General features: G+C 37.1%; 1 protein-coding gene across 1 annotated transcript; it reads right to left on the bottom strand.

The window, feature by feature from the left end:
• Positions 1 to 10,173: 10,173 nt before the first annotated feature.
• Positions 10,174 to 16,546, bottom strand: fgf4 (fibroblast growth factor 4). Its single transcript, XM_088611570.1, has 3 exons — positions 15,966 to 16,546; positions 14,255 to 14,358; positions 10,174 to 12,837 (listed from the first exon to the last, which is right to left on the bottom strand). The coding sequence occupies exons 1-3, from the start codon at positions 16,270 to 16,272 to the stop codon at positions 12,661 to 12,663; spliced, it is 588 nt and encodes a 195-aa protein (XP_088467696.1). The 5' UTR covers positions 16,273 to 16,546; the 3' UTR covers positions 10,174 to 12,660.
• Between the last annotated feature and the right edge of the window lie 9,048 nt (positions 16,547 to 25,594).

The raw sequence follows: 25,594 nt of genomic DNA, 5'->3' as shown, positions 1-25,594 counted from the left end.
ATTTAGTAAGGTCTGTATTTTGTAGTCTTGCAAAATTGTAGTAGGTAAACTGGCAGGACTCCAAAACGTCTTTCAGTGCGGGGAAATCCCTTTACTGCCCTTTCCTACTGCCCTCTAGTGGAAATAGTACTACAGCTCACCAGACATCTCCTTGCAAAGGATCTCCTTTAGGAATACTATACATCAAGAATGTTCTTCATTATATTCATTTGTATTTGTAAGGATTTATTATGGTACTTTTAGGGTGATAATGATTTGAGTGACTTGCCATCTTAGTAGAGATAAAGCTGGTATTGGTAGAAGGTCATGGAAGCTTCATGCTGGTATTCAGATGGTGCCACTTGTTACACCGTTAGATGGTACATGTGGTACATACTATTGGCAGAAAACTAGCAGTCCTGCATGGACTCAGCTGAGCTACTTTTGGTTTGAAACACTGCTGGCCTAACGATAGTTAACTGCTGGTGGCTGAGACGTGATTCCTCATCCACCATCATGTTCTTGTCTGTGCTCTGCTCTTACAGTCCTAAATAAAAAAGGGTGCGTGCGTCAATTGTATGTCATTAACTTTCTCTTTTAGTCCCTGCCAGTGTAACCTTCATTGTGCTCTCAAATACACTGTACTCTCTGTATTTCAGAGTCAGCCTGATTAGCTTTAATAGTGATAGCATAGGTTTTTAAGTCTTCATTCAAACATTCAGATAAAAATATGAAAAAACAATAGGAATTTGTGCAGGTATGAGAATTGTATATTACACTTCCAGATAATTATATGCACAGGCTAATTTATGAAATATTAAAGTTATTCAGAAGTAAAATTGATTTTGTTTTTTCATGAATTGCATTTGCAGTATATGTGTATGCTACTTTTCAAGAGCAATTCTTAAACACCATGATTTATGAACATTATTAGCCTAAAGCATTAACTTTCTCAGATAATTTGAATAACTAAGAGGGTTATGCTTCTGCAAGTTAATAAGTTCACGTGACGTTTTTTTTAGCTGAAAATCCCCTTTAGCAGTTCAGTTCTTCAAAGAAAAATCTAAACTTAAGGAAGTGATGATTTATTGTTAATGACTCCAGAATACAAATTGTAAACAATGTTTGGTTGGGGGACAGTGATAACCCTAAAATGTCAATAAATTGACCAAATCTGGAAGTAGTACAAATCCTTGTTTCATGTTGCTGCGTTTTGGACAGCATATCAAATACAAGAATCAGTGTGATTAAGAAGTTCTTTAATGAAAGGAGACATTTTCTTATGCTTAACTTGCAGATCAGATTTGATACATCTTCACCCAGTGGGTGGAACAATCCTAACACCTTTGATAATTAAACATGAAGTTTCCCCCTCCAGCTATGCACCCTTTGATGCGAACCTGGTAGCTCTTTATCCAATAACATCTTCACTTTATGCCAGGTTTCAGCATGAAGACTACAACAGCACTTTGAATAATGTTTGCTTTTATGTGCTTAATGCACCGTTTGTGTTTGCATCCTCAATAGCTGATTTTAGTGCACTCTGTGAATGTGCCAGGTGCTGTCATGTGCAGGTGCCTAACTTCAGCTGCATTGGTATGTTCACATGTTAAAGATGTTAAACACATTAAGCACTGAAACCATTAGTACAGTAGATGTTTTTTACTCTTGAGGTTGGAAGACTAATGATGAAGTCTATTTCTGGGTAAATTTGTAGTACATGCTGTATATCTCAAGGGCGATATGCAAAGCTATGCATACTATTGCATGGATCAAGTAAGAGGTTTATTCCATGCTGAAAAGAGAAAGAAAACACAGTGTTTCGGCCATTGTCTTCAAGTGTTTGAAACACCTGAAGAAGGCTCCACGGCCGGAACGTTGTTTTCTTTCTTCTCTTTTTCAGCATGGAATAAACCTCTTACTTGTTCCTTTGCAGCCTACGCATGCTAATGCAGCTACCCACCTGAACTACTTCATACTATTGAACGATTTGTTTCTATAGGGATTTCTGTATATTTGGAAGCAGATGGCTTTGATGATGATGATGATTTTAAAATGCTAAATATTAATGGTGAGCTCATTATGGTAGATAAATCAATGGTTCCAAAATAATGTGTTAACGTGTATCTAAATACAAACATCAAAGTATTTTTTTATGTATCTTTTTATCTTGTGCGTGAATCTTCCTATAGTTCTGAAATCATTGTAGGATGGATATCGTGGCTATTTTCTTGAAACTGCGTATTTATTTGTTCTGCTAAGGAGATTTCTGGTCTTCTAAGTGAAACAAAACATTTTAAGCTGTACTAACACCCCCCTAAAACAACTGACTCAACAGATGTTTCTATGCTTACAAGAAGCCAGACGAGGCCTTCTGCTTCATAATTTTTAATAATTTCATTGACACAGCTCAAGTGAGTTGGGAAAGTTGTTTTAGCTCAAATATCTATTTCAGGCTATGAGAACGTATTATGCAGCAATCCCTCGCTTGTATGCATGCCAGCTCAGAAGAATGAAGACTTTTGATAAGTCAGATTGGCAAATCAGCAAACATGTCAGAGGAATGCAACGGAAAACGTCTGACCTTTCCACAACAGAAGTCTCATTTTAGCCACTGTAAACTGCTTATATCACTGGCTGTTAGATGTAAATATTGAAGGTGTGACAAAGCACTTGTCCTTATTAGTAATTTTATTGTTGTGAACCCCGCTTTAATGGCAGAAGGTTAGTTAATCAAAGCATATTTTTCCATCAGTAAAGACAGGCAGCACCGTTCTTTGTGTGGAAATTCAAGTTGCTCACACTCATTTACTTTTTCCTTTAAAACAATCACCAGTTACTTGTTGCTATACTTATCCAATTTGGAAGAGTTGACTGTTCCTCACATCAAGACTCACATCTGCAGTTGTTTGCAACTTCATAGAAGGGGGAATGAGAACATCTATGCAAACTCTTCTGCTGCTTAACTTTGAGATGGGCATGATCTGTCACAGGTAATGCCTCCCACTTGGAGGAAGAGAAGATGAGTGCCTCTCGCCTACAGCACTGCTAGCACCTGGGAGGCCTCTGGGATCGCCAAGAGTGACTCATTCAATTGTGCGCCACAATTTGGCATATTCCTGGTCATATCAGGTAGTGAAATAACCCAGACTCGAACCTGTGATCACAGAGTACGTTCTGTGCTTGGGCAAGTGTCTATACCAGTTGAGTCATTAGGAAGCCCTCCTTTTCATTTTCTAAACCAAAGCATAAATCAGTTGTGTATTTATAGAGCAAATTGACCACAGAGTTCTGAGCTAAGCTGCGAGATAAGATAGTTTTAAGAGGAAGTTACTGATTCCTTCAGTCTGTAAACTTCGTTTAGAATAAAACCCCTAGAGGCAAGTCAAAGGAGGTTGAATGTACTGCTAATACATCCAGGGGTCAAAAGGAAATGGTTAGAAACAAGAAGTGATCTCCAAACAATTGCATTTTGATTGTTCTTACAAGGACTCTCAAAAAGTTATCATTTAATTTGTATTGAGATAAAATATGCCTGTTCTGGTAGCATTGTTTGTCTGGCCAAGATAAGCTGGGGCATTACCAGAAGCATGTACATTTAAAATGGTGTACGAAGTGACTAGAAGACCTGTAGAAAGTGTCTTTGACCTAGTCTTTTCTGACTTTTTCCTCTTGTTGTTTTTTTTTAAACAAGCTTCCAGACAAATGATTACAGGGTGAAAGTCCAGATCACTTCCTCTTTTGAAATCTATGATGCCCGTGTCCAGGTAAAGGTTTATATTTCAACTCTTTTGATGTTCCTTGTCTTTATAGTGGAACATCTGGAAGGGTGCGTTCTCTTAATAAACAGTGCTTTGCACCCTTCACAGCTGGCTCTGCAAAGGATCAAGAGGACAAACAACACATCTAAATATACCTTTTGTCTCGCTCTTCTTTTGGATCAGAAAAATGTGCTTGTCTCTACTTGCCCTGGTTCACTGTATTTTAGCTGAACTTGCCACTACAGCTGTAAAAGAACACACAGATGGATTATAATACTATATTGTTAAGAGAAGAGGAGGCTGGTCAATATTTTAAGTGCTTAATTGGACTGTTTTGTTTTTGGCATTTATGAACTTTAAAGGAAAGCTATCCATTATTTGCTTAAAAGGTGATTAAAGGCAAACAAACTACTGAAGATCTAGTATATATTTAGAACGTATAAATTATTTTTCTGAAACAATGTATTCAATTCACTTTGTTCTATAGTGAGTGATCAGAAATAGATGTCAAATGGCAAGAAATAACTGGAATAAACTTAATTTGCTTTAGTTTTTGAAATTGTGCCTAGTTGTATGCTAGCCACATTTTAGCCTTGTAGTTTCTTGCAATTTATGCTTTCATTTCATGAATGTATATTTTCACATTGCATGTAACCATTAGCAATAACTTTAAGGAAATTGTAAACAATGAGATTTTCTTTGCTGCTTACCTAAAGTCAGCTATTTTGCCCACATATGTCATTCATACTTTATTTACATATTTATTTCAATTTGTGTTTTTATTTGTTTACTTATTTAAACAAGATCTTCCATAACACAAGATGGTGGTCATTCAGCCATCTCGTGCCTGCATTAACAGCCTGTGACTGTTACATCGTCTCCTGCTTGACTACCTCTTACAGCACTTCCAGTGTAACAAATATAGGATGTTGAACATTTCTGGACGACTGAGGAAACATTTCTTCAGGACCCTGCAAAGTTTCGATTCTGTGTTAATGGATTACAGCTTTGTCACTACCTTGTCGCCTGAACCTGTCAGACTTCAGGAGCTCAGCAAAACTGGGCCTGGATAGTACTGGAATGGGAAACCTCTAAGTATGAAATGGGTTGTTGTTATAAATAGTACTGGTGAACCAGTAGGTGGTGCACTTCACTCTGGACTGGACTTTCCATACTGATGCCCCAGTATGCCAATCACAGACACTATGCTGTAGAAGATTTCATCCTTCAGATGAGACATACTGAGGTCCCAGCCTTAATGGGTCATTAAAGATCGAAGGTACTGATCGTAAGTGGGTGGATATTAACCCTGGGCTAAATTGGACTTTGGCTTTACATACTGTAAACTACCTTAAGTTTCTCTGTATTTCAGTTAGTGAAGTAATTAATCACGTATTCATGTACTTTCCTATGTAGTGGCACTGTGGATGGTGGATGAGTGGGTTCCCATCTAAATGTGAAGAGCATTGGGATCTTTTTGGAAGAAAAGGGCTATACAAAATTGTTAATATGTAAGATCCTTCCAAGTCATAACTCCATGGGTAATTTAGTGCTGAATGTAATTTTTAGCTTTAAACCTCAAGATATTGGACATATAGAGCAAAAGGCATCTTGGAGTATGTATTGTAAATTGATCTACCATTTCCAAAAAACACATTTCCAAAAATGCTCTTAATGTATAAATGATTTTGGAAATCTTTCCTACTTAAACTAATAAGGTTTTGAACTATATATTTAAAATGTAATTGTACTCTTGGGTGATTTAGTTCACCTGCAGCTGTATCCTCAAACATGCAAATCTATCCATTGTGTATTGATAGTGACTGCAGTCGCTTGCCTTCTGTATTATGGTGTTGGGACTGTTGTCCCTCTTAATTCTGTTGTTTTTTAACATAACAGACATTTCAGGCTTTGATGCACTTTCTGGTATTTCTAGATAATGGGCACTTCTAAAAAGGTGTAAACCATTAAAATACAGGTCACAAGGAATATGAAACCAAAGTATAAGTATGTGTATAAGTACAAACTCAACAGTGATTTAAGATGACTATAACTGCAGACATTCTCATTAATGGGTGTTTAAAACAACAGATTTACACCATAAACCATGTTAATACCATAACATGACCAGATCTTATGATACACCATCACAACAGTTGAAAAAGCCATTTTTCTCAGGTAACCTTTTAGCATTTAGGGTTGTAAAACAATCTTGTATTCTGCAAAATAAAATTGAATAGCCAAAGTTGTAACTCCTCTCACAATTAATTTATAGCAATATTAATTATATAGTAAGTCATCATTATCAAGCTTGTAATGTCGAAATAGGACTTCGCAAATTACACTACTCAGAATATTATTATTTAAAGCGTGAGCTCCTGAGCACCTGGCTTCTCTCTAAAAACACATTACAGGGGTACTGGCACATCTTGCCCTGCTGTTTGTTGCGACAAAGGTAAACCACACAAAAGCTGGATCCGTCTGTGTTACACGATCTGCCTGGAGAGGGAGACTGAGAAGCAAAGCGAGTCGCCAAGCATGCAAAGCAGCGGCGGCATTCCGCGGGTCGTATTCAAACGTGTTGCTATCCATGGAGGTAACGAGACATGCGTGTCCTGAACTCGCTAAACGTACGCATTAGAATTATAAAAGGAGTTTCCCTTTTTCCGGATGCAAACAGTTTCCTGTTATTAGCCCATGTCTGAAGTTTACTTATCGCACGGTCTTCAGCTGTGCTCGTTCATATGCAGCATGCTTTGGGGCGCGCAGCTCCGTTTGACACGTTGTTTTTCTTTATAATCTGATTCACAGTTTCTAATGAAGTGCGAGTAGTGTTCATGGTGGGCTTTTACGGATACAGATCGTGTAGACCCCAATCTAGCGTGAATGCCACTGCATTCAATTCAAAACATTTGTTTTTCAGTTCTACAGACTCCGGTATCGTGTAACAACAATTTTGCTGTATTTGACACGGCAACAGGTGGCACATTAGGCAAATTTATTGCTTTTGTCTTTCTGCACAGATTCAGTCTTTCTACAATACACCTTTATTAATAAGTTTAAATGTTATCACATGAGCATGATTAACGTGTTATCTTAATTATTGTATTCCAAAAAGATTATGCCGTTACATCAAATGTATTTTCACAAAACAGCTGCTTGTTCAAAACCAAGTTAATCTTTTTTTCTGCCATTTTTCACTCGATAAACGATAAACGTTTGAAACCTGTGTTGAGAATCAAACTCAAGAACAGCATTGTAATTTAATTCAATTGAAAGTTAAATTATCATTGAGGGGAATTTAAAGAAACGTGAAGTGCTACCAATTGTGCCTCTGTCTGTGGTGAATAAATGGTATTTTAGGCTTGTCTTTGTTTCTTTAGGCTAGCCAGTCCATGGATAAGCCTTGTCCTGCAGTGATCTGCTTCCAGTATAGATCTTGTCTCATTAGTGTTAATGTCTTAGTGAGCGTGTCTGTTTGCAGATGGGATAAAGAACCAAAATCTGTAATCCAAAGCATAATAGTTTAGGTGCAGTGACCATGGAGTGTTGTGTTTCCACTATGAAGCCGTGAATACTTAAATTGGCTTCACAGTTTAAGCTGGGGAATGCAAATTAAAATGCATGCATTTCAAAGGTAATAGGCTATATGTTTGCAGCTGTGCTGTTTTCTGTATCTTTGCTTCTTTTTTAAAGTCCTGAGATTTCAAAGTAATAGAATGCAGATTTTGGAAAAATAATTAAAAAAACAGTAAAAATTAACCTGTAAGACTATAATAACAATCATTGTATGAAAAGGAATTTATACTGTTTTCTTTGCGTTGAGGTGGCACAGTAGTTAGTAGTTTTGCCTCCCAATGCTGAGGGCCTGGGTTCAATCCCATGCGTGTTGGCTTTGTGGAGATTCTATGTTTCCCCCTTGTTCACATTGGTTTCTGCATGGTGGTCTTGTTCTCCTTCCACAGTCCAAAGGCGTACAGGTACAGTAGGTTTATTTGCTTCTGAGAAAATTGGCCCTGTTGTGAGTATGTGCATGTCTGTGCCCTGCAATAGACTGATGACCAATACAGGATGCAACCTGCTTTTACCTGTTGCTTGCCGGGACAGGCTCCGGGTCTCCTGTGACCCTGAACTGGATGAAGCAGTTGGATGGATGTTTTTGTGTTTTGGTTCAGTTCTCACATAGCTGGCTCTTATTTTTATTGTACTGCTTTATCTTTCCAAATGGGAAAACAACAGGACACTAATTTATTTCTGATGAGTTTCCAGTTGATGTATCTGTAAAGGAATCCAGTGTTATCCTTCCTTGCATCAAATGTTATCCTATTACGCTTGTTGGGTTTAGTCATGGTTAGTTGATCGAGACTAGATAAAGTGGGGTTATGAACCTTCCTGTCCACCTTCATTTTACACCTGAGTTCCTCACTAAAAGAAATGGGGGAATGTCTTGTGACATAGAATTGTCCTTCTAAAACTGACATGCTGTATTTAGATGCATATTCACAAGTGCCGGTGCATCTGTTAGTAGAAGGTGTTGAGTATCGAATGCTTGCTCTGCTTTGACACAGTTAAGTGAGTGGAGAACAAATCATGTGTGAAATCTAGCATCTTTTCCTGCTGTGATACTTGTTTACCTATGACACCTTTGTACTAAAGGCAATCACTACCAATACCCTTTATGTTAACAAATGCATAGTTGACAATTTCCTGAGTTGTCTAGTTCCTTGAAGTCTTTGTATATTTCAGATCTTGAAAGGCCAGTTCAGAATATGCAGGGGGTCAGGTGAGTCTATTTAATGTAACCTAATAACACCAGAAGTGAATAAAGATTTCCAAGTTACCAGTATTGGTAAACTTTTTAAAATATTTTCATATAAACACACAAGGGTATTATGCTATGGATGTATCTGAAATTGATTTCATATATATGCATTAAAGCAAGAAAGAAGCAGATTCTGACTTTCAACTTTTTATGGTTTTATGAACCTTTCTTCTTATTCTCTTTGACCGTTTTACTTTGTTAGTTTGTTTTCCTCTGGGATAGATCCAGAAGGAAGGGAGTAAGACGCTCCTCAAAATGGGTAAGAGAAACAAAGATGCGAGAGTAGTCTAGACATGTGAAATATCTAGTAACTTTTACAAGTATCTGCTTCAGAAACGTCTGAGTCATACTTTCTGGTTAGGTTCCTACAAGCAAATGTTTATTCTTTTTCTCTGAATGTGATTAATAAAAGAATCCACTAATAAATAAAAGAAAACATCAAAAGGAAGTTTATGGAAGATATCCCTAATGCAAAAAAATGTGGTTTAATCAGATGTTACTATTCTCTTTGTTCTTTTGGGGTCCTGTGAAATTCAAAACTGTAGCTTTGCTTAGCACGGCACTTAAAAGGCTAAAGTATTTGTCACTACCTTCCTTGCAAATGAAGTCTTAACTAATTGGATAACTAACTTTTGCAGATCTAATCCATAGAGATGGCTGGTGTTGTAAACACAAAAAGTCACTCTGAAGTAAATATTTCAAACAAGTTTGCCCAGTTTCCTCCCATAGCATCAGACTTTTATTTACTATTGCTATGTACCTAATTCACACTTTGTCAGCAATATCACAGAAGCAATTTAACTGCGTTTGACCTACTTTACATAACCAATTTACAAAAGGGATTTTCACTGCTTCACCACTAAAGAGCAACTTGAACTTTTGCAACTTTGGGTGTTTGTAGCCATCTTTACACCTGGCTTTGCTGATGTTTTTTTTTTTCTCGCATGTAATATTAATACAGGAAAGTGTAGGTCACTATAAGTTACATTGATCAATATATTGTTCCAGATACTTCATATTCATTTTGATGGCAAATACATGAATTACAGGTTAATCAGTTAGATCAAAATTGCCTGCAGCAAACAATGAGCAAACAATGAAATGCTATGTTGCCAAAAGTATTTTCACTTAGACATGAGACAGAGAGTACTTATACCGGCATAGACGGTCTATAAAGATTTGGCAATCCTATTAGTTTGTGTGACAACGTTTGTGTCACAAAGATTTAAGTCTGAACTATATCCTTATTAGTCATCATTACAAAAAAGCTCACCCCACAGGTTGTTTTCTCTTGTGTGTGGCATTCAGAATTTGTCTCATTAGATTATAATAGAGTAAAAACCATAATGAATTGTTCTCACAACTTGAAGTACTTAAGTTTGGAGTTTCATAAGTCATATTTGTAGTAATCTGCAAAATTCTGCTAAATGTGTACTAAACTAAAGAAGGAATGAAAGTGGTTATCAGTGGTGAAAATTCAACGTATACCCATTATTTTGAATATATCACTTTCCTCCAGATTGGAAGACACAATCAGAAAATACCAAGTGATCTGTGTAAATTGTTTTGTTTTAATATATCAATCTTGTAATAACTCAGTAGCACTAGGGATAGTTTTACAGAACATGGTTTATTTACTTCTTCTGAGTTATTTTTAAAATGTGCACAGCACATACACCACAATATTAAACAGACCTGTATAAAACTACAGACAAATTTTGGTAAATGTATACACATTAAATACATACCACATGAACACAGTATTCAGTCTTTCTACCATCTCCTATTGCTATGAAGCCTGCACCTGAATGCATAAACAAAGACTGTATGACTTTAAAAGAGGGTTTTGTTACCAAAAATATGCATGAGCAATGCTAGAAAATTAGTGAGGTCTATTAACTTCACTCACATAATCAATGAAGTTATAGACCTTGCAACTAAAAGCTAAACTATTTCTAGGTCTTGGACACTTTCCCATTTTATTTTACAACAATTTTGTCTTTTTCGCTTTATAATGGAGATAATATTTCCTCATTAAGTAAATATGCAATAATGTTAACTGATTTAATCATTAAATTATTATTGTTTTAGTTGCATAAAAGTCAAATGATGGCTTGGAATTTGCCTCTACATACTGGTTAATCTGAAATAGGAAGATATTGCCTTTTGTAAGCAATGACTGCTACAGTGGAAATAAAGTTTAAAGAAGTGAACAGCCACTGGATATAATAACTTTCAATTTACACTTGATCTTTATCATTTTACCTGCAGTATGTTTTCATATTTAAACTGTTACTTTATGCATTCAGGTGGGAAGGATACATGAACTTGCAATACAAAAATGAAAGCAATAACAGTACAAAACATTGAATAATTACTGAGAACAATGCACCTCACACTTATTATGCTGCTAATTGCAAACACAGATAAAGAAGTAGAAGTCTGGTCCTGATGCATGCGCTGTTTGCTGATGATATACTGTGTATTTTCAGCACTTATTACAGAGTTACAGTTTGTGCAGCTGAGAACAGTGGGTAAAAGGAATGTTAAATATGTACTTCAAAGTCCCTGTATTTTGGAAGGGTTAACGGTAGTGATTCCAACATGCTAACATATATTGGTTTACTTCATAGCAGTGCCAGTGTTTTCATTCTCTTGTCTTCTTTCCTGGAACAGATGGTGACTAGCATATCCCAGAGAGCTTTTTTTTTTTTCAATTTTCCGAGTTCAAACCGTAAAGTAACTTGTCTGTTTTTTCTATGGCTACCATGAGTTATATTTGCAAAATATATAAAGAAAAAAATATAGGGTTACTGGATGACCATATAGTGCAGTCTAACAGCTGTCTGCAAATATTTTCACCATGATTATCCTTACTAAAAGTAAATCACAGGGTAAAGATAGCTCAAACGTGACAAGGCTCAACTAGGACGCAATGGACGCCTGGATACTTTTGGCTGCATATAGAAGGACAGTGTATAAAGATCTGTTATTTAGAAGAAATTAACTGAACAGTGTATGGTAGATGCGTGTTATAACTTCCTCTCAAGCAGTATTTGTAAGGAGACATTGTTTGCGAGTGTTATGAGGTAGAACAAAAAGCAAAAAAAACGGGAATGGAAAAAAGCAGCGTGTTTCTCCTCCAAAATACTGCGCGGAAACGTGTATTCGATATTCTCGGTGGGAATTCGTTTGTTTCTTGCAACTTTGATTTTTCTTTCATTAGATATATTTCTGAAGCTTCGTCTAAAATAATACTGGCGCTCGCTACACACAAGCAATAACCAAAACTGATAAAGGCCTTTATCCTTCAGCACCGTTTATCCTTCTTCATTGCTGCAGACAGGGGATTGAAACACGAAAAATCTGGAGGGAAAAACTAAATTTAGGTTATAACAAATTAATTGAACACTTACTGTGCAAATTTGCTCATTTATCTGCGTTGTAACTTTAAAACTCTCAGCTTACATAATGGTGAGAAGATGCCTCACTATCCGATGCCTTATAGATCTGACAAAGATTGACTGCAGAAAAGTTCAAAGTTCAGCCCTAGCGGAGCTAAAAACAGATTTGTGGGGTAGGACTTCAACACTGCACTTTCTGTACCAGAAGTAAACCGATACTGTTTCAATTAAATACCAACACTGCACAAAGGAGGTCAGATATTGTACGATTGCTTCAGCTTGCCACACTATCAGGATTGATACATTTTCACAAGTTACGACTAAGGCCTAAGACTTAAGACGCCTTTCTTTCAAAAAGAAAACAAAACTTCTATACTGTCACTTTACAATCGCATTTATAAACAGTGCAAAAGAAAACTCATTGTAAATAAAGGAATTTCACTTATCCAAACACATTATAGCAGCACACCAGTGAAAATAAATAAAAACGTTAAATAAACCAGTAGTTTTATTTTTGTTTGTCCCGTGATTTGAAGGTGTTTCTCAGAAATATATAAAATTCATGAGAATTATAAATATTTTTTCCCACAATATATACATACTTAAATAAAATATGATACACCTACTCTTGCATAAAACGTTACCATTTAAAAGTGCATCGTTTTGTGCCCCCAATCCAATCATGCTGGATCACTCAGATTCTGGGCAAAAAATGTGTTACTGTCATTATTGGAGAAACTCGGTTTCCTTTTTTTGTTTTGCCGTTTTTGCTCAGTGCTATATACATTCCTGGATATGCTCCGGACTCATAAGCATTGTAGTTATTAGCAAGGAGCTGTTCCTTAAACTTGCACTCGTCGTTGAAATGACTCTAAAACAAAGAGGGGGAAGAAATAGAGAGTTAACACCAAGTATTTGTTTACAGTGCATCATTTACAAAGGTGAAAAGCTGATCATTTTATCCTTCCTGTGTTGATTAAAAAAGCTACCATGTTCAAGATGAAGTTTAATATTAATACCAGTAATAAGAATTGGAATTAATACAAATAGAAAGAGTAGTAATACCTTAGCAACCCGTTTTTATGGTAATGTTCATCATTGTTGAGTTCTTATCTCATCATAGCATTTTCAATAAAACATATCAATATCTTTTAACAGCCTTATTTCCTCAGGCCTCTTTGCTGCAAAAAGAATATATTTTTACAGCGGACTGATAGGTTGGTTATTGGGGTAGCCTATGCATTGTTGAGTTTATTAACTCATTGTCTATTCCTAGTACTTCCCAAGTTTTTGAACAGCATCAAAACATTCCCTCCCTCCATTTGTGAAAGACAGATTTTCACAAACTGCATGCAATCTCTGACTACATGTTAACAGTCTTTGTGGTACTGGGAGTACATAGAACAGATGAACACTCATAGACACCAGGATGCACAGGTTAAATACAATGAGAGAGATGGGATACAACGTGTACAGGAATATACTATATAACATTAGAATACTCCTGCTAATTCAAGTACCATTGTCCCTTCGTTTTTTTATTTCAGAATATGCTCGAGCAAGATTGAAGTTTTGCTGCTATTGATTGAGTACTCTTGGTAGAGCAGTAGGTGGCACTATTCCTTCTGGACTAGTTTCCACACCCATGTCCCTGCACGCTGATAGGGGACACTGGGTTGTGGGAGGTTCAGTCTGCAGTCTGATCAGCTGTGAAGCGGCTGGATCAAAATAGTTTACGCCCCATCACCCAAGTGGGGAGCTACACTTCACTGGTGGATGAAGTAAGTCCCCTCTGATAGGTAAAGTGCTTTGGGCATCCTTTTGAGATGAAAAGCAGTATAGCAACTTGCATTTATATTCCGGATTTGTATCCTGCAATGACTTTTTATTCATTGTCATTGTAACTGCCTGTAACGAAGGGACATTTGTAAATACCTGGGGGAACAACTGAAGGTCCAGTGTTTATGACCTGGCCACGCAGTCTGGGTGGTCCAAGTTGGTCAATTTAGCTTTACACGGTGGAAGACAGTAGGTACATGTGCTGGCTGGCAATGCAAAGAATGGAATGTGCAGGCCAAATGATCTACTGCACTGCCGTTCCTTGGTTTATCCGCCTTACAATGAAAACAAGGCAAAGAACTAGAAGCATGCAGTGGCTGCTCTTAACAATGTGATGCAGAGGGGCTTTCTAAGGGGATAGCACAACTCAAGTACAGGAGAATTTGTCATCAGGCACTGATAAGACATCTACAGCGGAAGTCACCCATAAATCTTTTTGTTGTACTTACAGATCCATACAGCTTCCCTTTGCTATTCATGGCCACAAATAGACCACTTCGAACGCCAAAGAGTGTCACAACACCTCTTTCCACAGGGGAAATTTCAAGAAGACCTGAAATTGATAGAACAATCAGAGTGTAATGTTTATCTATCTTATCTGAGGGGAACTGTTTAGAAGACTATCTTACTATTTAATGTGTAAAGTTCTGTATGTGTTTATACTTCAGAGATAGGTCATTTATAACTAGTCAGGGGTGATGTTAGTCGTCGTAAAAAGTGTCTTAAAGTCACGGGACAAAGGCTACTACCTCAGTTGTTTCGGGTGTTATCCCTTGCCTTGATACTACTGTGCCAGGTATCATAGCGAGAGACTTGCATAATGCGATAAGACAGTGTCTGTAGGCTACATTTGAATCAAGCATCTTTTCTGGCGTTTTGTGTTATCTGTTTAACGTACGTCAAAATAACAAAAAAATAGCTTTTTAATAGAACAAAACCTGTTTGCCTAAATTCCAGTCACTAGTTTAATAAATCAAACTGATCTTGTCGTATTTCTCTTATTTTATCGTCAAGCAATGTGCTTGACGGTCCACTACATTCTTTTAAATCCGAAAGCAATACTCCTTGTCGCTCAGAAAAGTCATATCACAAAACAGCCACGACATGGGAGCGACAGTATTTTATGGTTCTTCTTTTATTAAGCTGCATGGAATCTGTTTTAGTACGGATGCTCCCGTGAACCATCTCAGTTATGTTTTTTTTTCCGAGATGTCAGCATGCTTCCCCAAATATTCTTTTGTCGGGGAAGGATATTAATTAGACGTGTGGGGCCAAAGGGTTAACGCCCTCCGTAACAGATGCTCTTCTGTCGTTCCTAACTTTAGGACTGGCATTAGACATTGACATGGTTTGTGAATACCAGGTTAGTTATTACAGAAAACCTGTTGCGAAAAACCTTTAAATGTTTCTGTGAGCCTCCAGATGTTGGCATGCATGAACACCTGATTCTTTCTGACATCAGAAAATATTGCTCTGAGCATTTTTTATTCAAAAAAGAAGCCGCTCAAATTGCTCAAGCAAGCGGATGATTAGCACCGTCTTCGAGGCCGTACACAAGTCCACTAAAGCTACACCTCAACGCATTAAAACTGTGTCCCGCAGCTAATTCGTGAAATACTAAAGAATCCATTCATCTTACTCAAAAAGGAAGCCTAATAGGCCCGGTGCATTTATCGGGACCTCACGCCCTTTAATAACATGTCCTCAGATCGTACATCCTGTAATTGTCGGCAATTAGGCTACGATATATATAATGGATTAACTAACTGAACCTTGAACTACACATGCGTGACAGCTTGTCACGCCGAAACGTAGGGAACACGGAAAATACTTGATTTACTTTGTGTTCTGATGTTTAAAGTTAAAGATCCGAGTTTTAGGAAGATTTGATATAGAAGTGGTAATTTACGTAGTAAACAACGCAGCCCTTGGTAGCTCGCAGCAAATGTCAAATAAAAGTACAGACAAGTGTATTCGTATCTCCCTCTATTGTCAGTATATGTAATATATACATATTATATCCGCTAGACTTTCTTTGGTGTCGGCTGTATTTGATGACGTCTTTTTACAAGGAGCATAATGCCAGCTGCGGGACAATTTTATATTGGTAGGGCTGACATAAGTCACCTAGCAAGTCCGTATGAAATAAAAGTTACTTACTATATCGATTTTCGTTGTGCACTCCAGTTATCTTTCCATCGGGCAAGACTTGAATATGAAACCCGATGCCCACGTTGCAGTAAAGACGCCGCAGCCTTTTGATGCCCATAAGGTAGTCACTGTCCCGATTGATCTCCCGTCTTTCCCCGGGGATTCGAGCCAAGGAGCGAGAGAAAAGGGTCTCCCAGTGGCGCTCCAGGGTGCCGTTCTGCCGGTTAGGAAAGGGAGCGCAGCGCACCAAACTAGACACCAGTCCTAAGACCAAGATAGGCAATAAGGCTGATTGAATGGTCATCCTGATCAACATGGGCACACGTGTTTGAAGGAGTCAAATGCACTAAAAATACCTCTGCTTCTCTCTCCGATGTATTCTTAGGTCAAAGGGGAAAAAAAAGAAAAAAAAAGTGAACGCAAACGCTCACTTCCAAACGAAGCTGCGACTTTCCATTTGATGCTGCATGGAGTCTGCTTTCTAAATGGAAGTTGATTCTCTGGAAGTTTATTCGAACTTGATCCCAAGTTGGTTTTGACTCAAGAGAAGTTACGAAGTGTTGATCGGCTACACCAGCACAGCTCAGCCATGCCGCCGTTCCCCTCACTGACGATATTTATATCTGCTTCGATTACATCACGCCACCTACTGAAGCTTTCAATTCACTTTAACACGATCGTCACCCACGGATGCTCCTAAGAGTAGATTCTTTCAGTGTATGCTCATACGATTTAGTGACAGTGGTAAGGGAAAAACTTGGAGCAAATGACAAGTTTTAACTTGATCAGATAAAAAACAAACATTCGCTTGCAAATGCTAATGTATACTGGATTGTGCGTGAAATTAATGTCAGCGTTCAACACAAAGTCAGACTTTGTCAAAGTCTGTGGAATTTAGATTACAGAAGTGCCCTGGCAACATAGTATAGAGTTTTCTTTGTATAAAACTTCCTTCATTATAAGCCAAAAATAAAATAATTTATGTATGGGAGGATGTAAAATAGGAAATTACAAAGCTAACAGTCTGAAATGTCGTACAGGAGACAGTTCTATAAATGAACAATAACAGGAAAAAACAAAAGTCATTTTCTAAGTATTGTAAAAGCTACTTTTAGACAAAGATAAAAAAACGTTGACCAGCACAGAACAATGTGAATGGGAAATAAAACTTTTAAAAGCATGATAAGTGCATGTCCGTAGTGATCAACATTCTCACTGGTACACTTCTAAGCAACTCAGCTGTGATTAATATTTAGCACTTTGTGTTGCCAACAAAACCGATTAGCAAAGGTGTTGAAAGTATCCTGTTAAACCGCGATACGAAAACATTAAAGCCTTAAAGCTGAATTTCAATTTTTTTTACCATTGTATTTTGTTCCATGAGGAGTAAACCCGTAAATAAGTCTTTTATATAACTGTTATGATTTTACAGCGAGTACATATTCACTTTTAATCATTGCTGCGGAGTGAGTTTGCGCTTGTGGTGCGTGTGCGTCACTAGATCATCGGTAAGAACTATTGGAGTAACGCATGAAGTGGTGTCTGACCATGACTCAGGGTCTCTATAGCTTGAGGTAGTTTTGGCCGGTTCCAGTCGTGCAGAGCCCCCGCTGATCTGGTATAGGATGCAACGTAAAACAGAATGGCCTCAGGCAAAGTTAAAGCTCACTTAGGTGCGAAAACTACTGACCTTCCTGAAAGACGTGTAATCGAATATAATAATATTGTTTCAGCGCAGCAAGGCAGATCTGTTTAACTCGTGAAAGAGAGAATTACCAGACCTATATCAAAGGAAGTATGTTATACTTGCATATAGAAAAAGCACGATTCGCCCACAAACCGCTTATTGTCTGTTATTTTAACAATTAAATACATGCCAGGGTGTTGCTTACGGTGATTTTGGCACCTGCTCATTATTAGTAAGATGCCTGCTAGGAAGAGATAATGGTGTGGCTTTTGACCTTGTGCAGAATATCTAGGAATTCAGTGAAAGGACTGCTGGCTCTAGCCTTTTGGAAATGCACGTGTTAAGAGACAAGTTGTCAGTTTATCGTATTGGGGGGCAATTTCTGGTATGGAGCGCACTTACAATGTACCAATTTTCAAAGCATTCCTAGTTTAATATTACGTTTCTCTTGAACAGAGAAGACTACGAAGGGACCTGGTCTAAGTATTCAATATCCTCAAAGTCAACCCGTCGGATTTCTTCAAAACAGAAGGTACAAGTAGAAACCATATCGCAGTGCATGTCAAACTGAGAACAGGTGGCACTTCTTTACACCAAAGGTAGTAGGAGTATGGGACAAGCTGCTCAGCCATGCTGTTGACGCTCTGGCCTTTTTCAAGGATCGGCATGATACGATCCTTGGATCAGCTAACTGCTACCAAACAGGCTGAATGGCTTCATCTTGTTTGTAACCTTATTCTTATATTCAAACATGTATTACGAAAAAACAAGTTTATCTCCTGTCTTAGTGCAATGGTCACAATCTCAAGGAGGTGTCTCAAGAGGGTGGTCTTGTAAAGAATTCTTGCGTGGAGTCATTCTATAATTGCAAAAGTGATTCACCAGCAAACATTGGTAATTTTAGCTAACCTTGGAATTCAAATCCGTATTCTGTCGAGACAGAGTTTTTGGAAAACCCATATATATATATAAGGATTATAATAACCAAAATGTGAGTAAGAAAAGCCAAGCCAACTGTTGACTCACGATTTCTTCGACTCACTGTCGAACCATTTTAATTATGGAATTTCAGTTCAAACATGTAGTTTTGGAAGCGTCTCGAAGGCAGAACTTGTATAGTAAATGATTGACGAGTGCATCCAAATAATCCTCTTGTTCTTCCCGTATAACAACATGTATCTTTTAAATGAAAGCACTCTGGTGGTGTGCATATTCTAAATACAATGTCATTAACTGATTCTGGATATAAACCCTATTCAATCTACGGTCACATATGCAACTGCATTTCTTTGATCTGTCACTTATGGGCTATCCTATTCTCAAATAATGCTCAGTTTGAAAAAGTTTTCATATAGCCTATCAATCTAACTACCCCCAAGCAAACACAGATACGCAATTATTAGAAAGAAAAGTTAGTCACTGAGCGGAAGATTCGCATGAAAACGTTTTCTCACGTTCACGTCTGGTTGGTTCTCTATATAAACCCACTTCTTTTTAGCACGGTGCAGATGGGGGCAAAGAATGTCGTCAGATCTAGAAACAGTACCCCGAATAACTTGAGCTGTAGCTGGGCGACCCCTAGATGATAGGGTCCGATGGTTCACTAAGTGCTGCGAGCTGACGAGACATCGGCACACAAGCCATGTCTTTTTTTTTTGTCGGTGTATTTGATCTCTGTGTGTTCCTCGTGGTAGACCTCTGCTTGTATCTAGTTGTAAGTGTTAGCGCAGATCAAAACCTCCTATTGTAACGCTCAGTGTTCTGATGACAAATGTTGCAAAGACCAAAGAAGATCAGAGTAGCTGGTTACAATAGGGATCATCCAATAACCCAATCCAAGGGATAGGTCTCAAAATATTTTGACAGTTAGTTTGCATTGGTAGCATAGGTGACACAAGACTGTCCATTTATCTGTTCATTTTAATTACTCATAACCATGTGAATCCTTGTCTGTTTCTGAAGACACAACTCACTATGAGGTAATTTATTTGATAGCAGACAATATTTAAATATTTCTTATAACATCTCCTTATCAGTGGAAAAACACCAACCGAACAACATGTCAATGGTAGAAGACCACATATTGGAAACATAAGTACGCGAAGTTACTGTTGGCTTAAAAGCATGGTTTTTCATTTGGATTTTTTCATACGGTGCGCTTTTTGGTAGTTGATAATTAATATATCAATTTGAATAATAGTAAATACTTTATATTTCTAATTGTGAACAATCTATTATTCTCGACTTCTGACAAAAGAAAATGACGTTGCATACATAATACAGAAACATTTCGAAATAGATATTTCAAAATCAAAACAACAATAAGATAGCTGAATGCAATCACTGATAAGATATTGGTGGTGTTGGTGGCCTATTACACATACATAAACCTTGATCAATCCAAAATAAGGATATTGCAGTCTCAATGTTTTACAGTATTTCTATACATAAAATGCTAGTATGTGTAATCGGTATATTTTGATTTCAATTTAGCGGAGCTAATGGTACTGTCAATCATTCAAGTGGACGACAGGTTTGGATTAAATACAAAGTAATAAAATACCTGCATCTGAAGGTGTTTTGTAAAAATTAAAATGGTGGAATGTTTTTTTTTTTCTGGACGTACTATTTCGCGAAAAGTGAGAAATGTATGCAGCTCAGTGTAATCACTAACGATGGCGACACTATTTTATGTAGTTCTATGCTTGACGTTCAAAATAACGATGAGTTTTTATGCTAACAAATTCTTCAATGGGAAACTTTGTGGTAGTGGGCTAGAAAACAATGCAAGACGATAATGTAGTAGAAATTGCAGGGAGTCTGTAAAATATGGATTTTATTCTGTGAACATGAACCGGTATATTAAAGTGAAAAATGTAAACAAATACGTAGTTAGGAAGGAACTCAATGTTTATAAAAGGGTATACTTACAAATTAACCATCTTGTTGTTTAATTCGTTTTTTATTGATTTCTTGACTATATGAAGTTAACTATGATAACGATTCGTTGTGTAAATGATTAATTTTAGTATGGTTGTATGTAACCATATTTTCGTTTCCTGGTGTTTTAAGGCGTATTTATTGCTATAAAACATCACAAAATGCCAAATCATACATTTTCGTTTTGAATTATAATACAATTTGAGGTGACGTGAACGCCCTGGGTTGTGATACTATATTAAACGTTTTTTTTTTTTAATTGTGGTAAGTTTTACTTTTTCATTAAAATTATTTTTAAACCTAACGAATGATTAACCATTTATCCTTGGTAATAAATGTTGTAAAATGTTAACCTTTTCAATCAATTTATTCAGGTTTTTTAAACGAACTATTTTTTTCGTTCGTTTCATCACGTTCATTATAGGCCGTGGACGTTAATGTAGCACACGACTTGAAAATGTTAAATCTTTGAAGTACATCCAAAGCGTTTTTTACTAGTGCTTTCTCCACAATATCGATAAGAAACTATCTGGATCTCCGGGAGATTATGGTTACCAATTTAAATACTACTTTAATAGTATTCTGAATCACAATCTGCCAATAAAGCCAACACCCTATAAGTCTTAACTATCTCTTTTTCCCTCTTAAGTACAATACGACTATTTTCCTGGAATTGAAAATCTGTAGAGCTTGATATTCAATTGAAATTTACCCTCGTTTTCATTCCCTACCACTCGCGGGTAATCGGAGTCTTATTCCAATTGAAGTTATTTTGAATCTGGCTTAATCCCCCTAGTCCGCTATCCATGGTGCTGTAAATTTTTTTCTGTCGAATAAATGTATTTTGGGAATAATCCTGCGATGTTTATTTTCATCAATATCATTTATCATTTGTAAATGTCCTAGAGTTTTGCAATCGGTTTCCTACACTTCCCTATTCTGATTATTACTTCAAATGACGAAGAATCAGGTAACCCTAAAATAGATTACTTTCAAGAATGACTCTTCCTAAACCTATAACACTTAATAAGATAAGTGTGTGATCACACACGTTTGCATAGGTGTTGTAAATTTATTTTAAACAGGTATTTTAACAGTCGTTTACTGAACCCAGTGACATTACCCTGAATTTTGGTTATTCGCTTATTCATAAAGATCATTTTGATTTTTAATTACAACTCTTTGAAGTCAAGTGCAAGTACTGTGTTTAAGAAAAATACCGAATTATCGGGGTTACGCTTTTATTAAAAGATACTTATATTCGTACAGCTGGGGTGTTTTACTAAAGCATTTTTCTTTAAGTACTTCGATTAAGAGTAGAAAAGCCGTCTTCAACCAGCGTTTCGGACCTATAACTTTCTAGTTATGTCCTAGATAGTCTAGAACCTTGATTACTTCACACTGCCGCCTGTGCGGTATTTACCATTGGTCGGCTCATGCTGATTCAAATCAGTGCATAATAGCGTAGTAAGTCATTATTAGACAGCATAATGAGGATACTTACCATTGTCTGAACTTCACTCCTCACACACTCAAAATAAGATGAGTTGGAAAGCAATCAGCAACTGTCTATGATGCCTCAAGACCATTCATTTAACTGACAGGCTCAACTCTCCAAAACTTTAATTAGGCTTGAGTAGTGTCGAGGTTTTTAAGACTAACGTTACTCTTTATCATAAGACATGCGTAGTGAATTATTGTGTAATTCTCGTGACGGGAATTATCACGGGCAACATAGGGGAAATTAAATAAAATTTCAAGGGCGAAAGAAAAACACAACAAATTTGCTTTATAAAAGTAAAAATCAGTACCAGGTACAGCGTGGTAGGATTGCTGTGCAGAAAGGCAGTATAAACGATGTCAGCTATTGAATCTCGGCTGCTTTTCGGGTCCTTCTGCCATGCACCTGCGAGATCATCAGATTTCACAGGTTGCCCTCTATAGGACATTCAGAGACCTGTATAATTATTCTATATAAAACTGAATCGTCTTTGTCATAAACCCTAAAGATCAAATGTAGTTTGACGTAATGGATTTAAATACCCAAATTATATTAGCTGTAGTAAAAACTATAAACTACTGATCTGAGATTTTCAGATACTCTGGAAAGATTTTTTTTTCTCAAGGATCCACATTGCTCGTAGTTTTATGCATTCTCATTATTTTCTTAACCAATATTTTGATGCTATAAAACAATGTATGCTTCAGCTTACATTTTATTGGGTATAGACATTGTATGAAGGAATCAGATAAGATTAGTTTTAATTGTCTTAACGTTTCAAAACCAAACACACATTAGCTTGTTTTAAAAGTCAAGACCTAAAACCATCATTTTATTTTCTGTGTGTACTCATGGAGACAGACCCTAGATTATAAAACTGCCATGACAGACTGGACAAAGAGTTTCCAGTATGGGGAGAGGTTTTGTACAGGGGGAATTCTTGACTACACCAATTAGGACGGAATGAGAGCTTGCCACTAAAAGCCTGGGAGACTGCATGGAGAGAAGCTGAATAGCAGTAGCTTTAATTAGACAATCTTTCATTAATACCCTGGAGTTGTGCATAAGGTCTCATCTTGGCCTCTGATAACATACTTGTCCATGGACAAAAAGGGCATTCAAGTCATATGCTTCATGTGCATGTACAGGGTCTTGCCAGAAAATTTGAACTGGACGAGGTGATTTTAATGTTTTTGGATAGTCTGAAAGTAGTCAAAACATTTATTAAATACAGACCAGTTAAATCATGACTAGGGTTCATCAGTGCAGTGTAGCCATGTCTTGACTGTACTCCCGCTGTTGTTGTTTATTGTTTTAGTTTAGTACTGTGTGTTAGCTTGACAGCTTCAGTCAAGGCCAAGTCAAGTGTACAGGATATGAGGAGAGACAATACCATCTAATACAGTCTAGCTGCAGAATGCACACTTAAACAGCCAAAGCGCAATAAAAAGACAACACTGGCACAGCTGTTGAGAACGTAGTCAAAAATATTAAAAGCACAAAGGCAGTCAAAACACTTTAATAACCACAGGCAGACATAATGAAACTTTATATTTTATTTTGTTTTTGTTAGAGTGAGTAACTTGCAGGATGTGTATAGGTTCCACAAGACTTTTGTAGATGGTCTTTGTTGATGTTTCTCCTGAAAGAACATTGTTTTAAACCTGGTCTTTGTGGAAGAGACCCAATGTTTTGTTTTTGCTACAGCAGAAGTGGAAATGGGAATTTTAAGTTAACATATCTGGAGCATCAAAAATCGGCACCGGCACACACTCGTGTTTCGTTTTGTTTATCAAGTTCTGTGTATTATACATCGGCAAACGCAGAAATTAGAAATAAATGCTCCTGACTTCCTGCCCCTAGGGTGCACTGTCTACAAGTGAACAGGAGACATGGGCTTGCTGAGGCCTTTAGTTTGGAAGGGCTTACCAGACTTCTCTTGTACAGTTTTCTTTTCGACTCTTTCCACTAGGAATCTGATGCTTTCAGCAGCAGGTTGTCATGAGAAAAGATAGCTTGCTTGGACTTCAGAGGGGTGGCTGTGCTGTGGTGGGAGGTAATGTTTCACAACTCTGCTAATGAGCATTTCTGACCCCTCGACATGGTTGCGCACACGTCATTGTGCTGTAGGTCAACACAAAGTGCTTGATCAGGACCCAGAACTCTAACCTCGGTGCTTCTGTTTACCTGTTCAATGCAACTGAACTAATAAGGGCGTCATGTGTCAATGTCGATATTCTAGTTAGCGTCAAAAATCGAGGTGGAAATTTATAATATAAATCCACAGTCTACACACGCCATCCATTGTTCTTGAGGTACACGTGTGCGCTTGTGTGTTTAGTAATTGAGTAAACGATGACAAATTCGGAATCTTTTGAATCTGAAAAGCCTTCGTAAAGCGCTTTTCGAATACCGATTGTAATTTGCCTTGCGCATCTTTATGATATATTTTGTAGTATGTGATATCGGTCTTGCTTTAAAGAATACATGTTATTTATTAATAAATACATGAAGCACATCTTAAGTGGTTATTGGTTTACGTCATTGTTAAACGCACTTTGCATAATTTGTCTTAATTCCCCCGAGTTACTTTAGCTCATTCTGAACGTTAGACCGTAAGCCAGAAAAGCCACATTCAAAATGAGGTGTATGTTCCATGTCCATTATCTCTTACTGACAATCTTTTATCTTGGACAGTGTCGGTGGTAAAGACTCAAGGAAGACAAGTCCATATGACGTTAATTTCTACTAGTTGCTGTGCCAACGACAAACATGAAATATATTTACAAGCATCAGGGTTATACCCTGATGACAATAAATGAACGACGATCTATCTTCATATTAATACATAGAAAAATAACCCGCATAACAAAACAATACAATAAACCTAAGAATGGATGTATGCAGTGGTGACTGGATTTTCAGGCATGGAACTTCTTCTAAGCAAATAGATATTAAGGGAAAACCGACATATCATGCGTTTGGTTTTTAATACATTATGGATTGCATTAAGTACATATTTAAATCAATTTACAGTAAACAATTGGTCTGCTACTAAGCGCTAGCTGGGCAGTGACACATTATAGCCTTAGATAATCAATACATTTATTCTGGGATTATGGTTTCTGTGTCCTACACCTAAAATCTGTAGGTTCCTCTGAAGTCTGTGATGGGCTTCAGGTAAATGTATTGAATAGTCATAAAAAGACAACAAAGATGAGAAGTCTTTCTTTTACTTATTCTGAACGTTTTGTTTCTGATAAAACGTCACGTACTGTTGAATGTAAAGAAGTGTAGCTCACTTTTTTTTGTCTTGTACATAATGGAGGCATCCTTAATAAATCAATTAATAGTCATTTTTCTCTCCCAAGACATGAGAGAACTAGTACCAGCATGAACGATTTAACTTCAGACCTAGAAGAAATACATAGCCTGTTTGAAATGCTTTAAGACAAAATTGCAATCTCTTGCAAGGTTTATAATTTTTAAAAAACATTTTCCACTTTATTC

This window comes from Lepisosteus platostomus, chromosome 18, assembly GCF_059453375.1.
Source record: "Lepisosteus platostomus isolate fLepPlt1 chromosome 18, fLepPlt1.hap1, whole genome shotgun sequence".
Classification (NCBI taxonomy): domain Eukaryota; kingdom Metazoa; phylum Chordata; class Actinopteri; order Semionotiformes; family Lepisosteidae; genus Lepisosteus; species Lepisosteus platostomus.
This window is presented reverse-complemented; position numbering and strand designations above follow the sequence as displayed.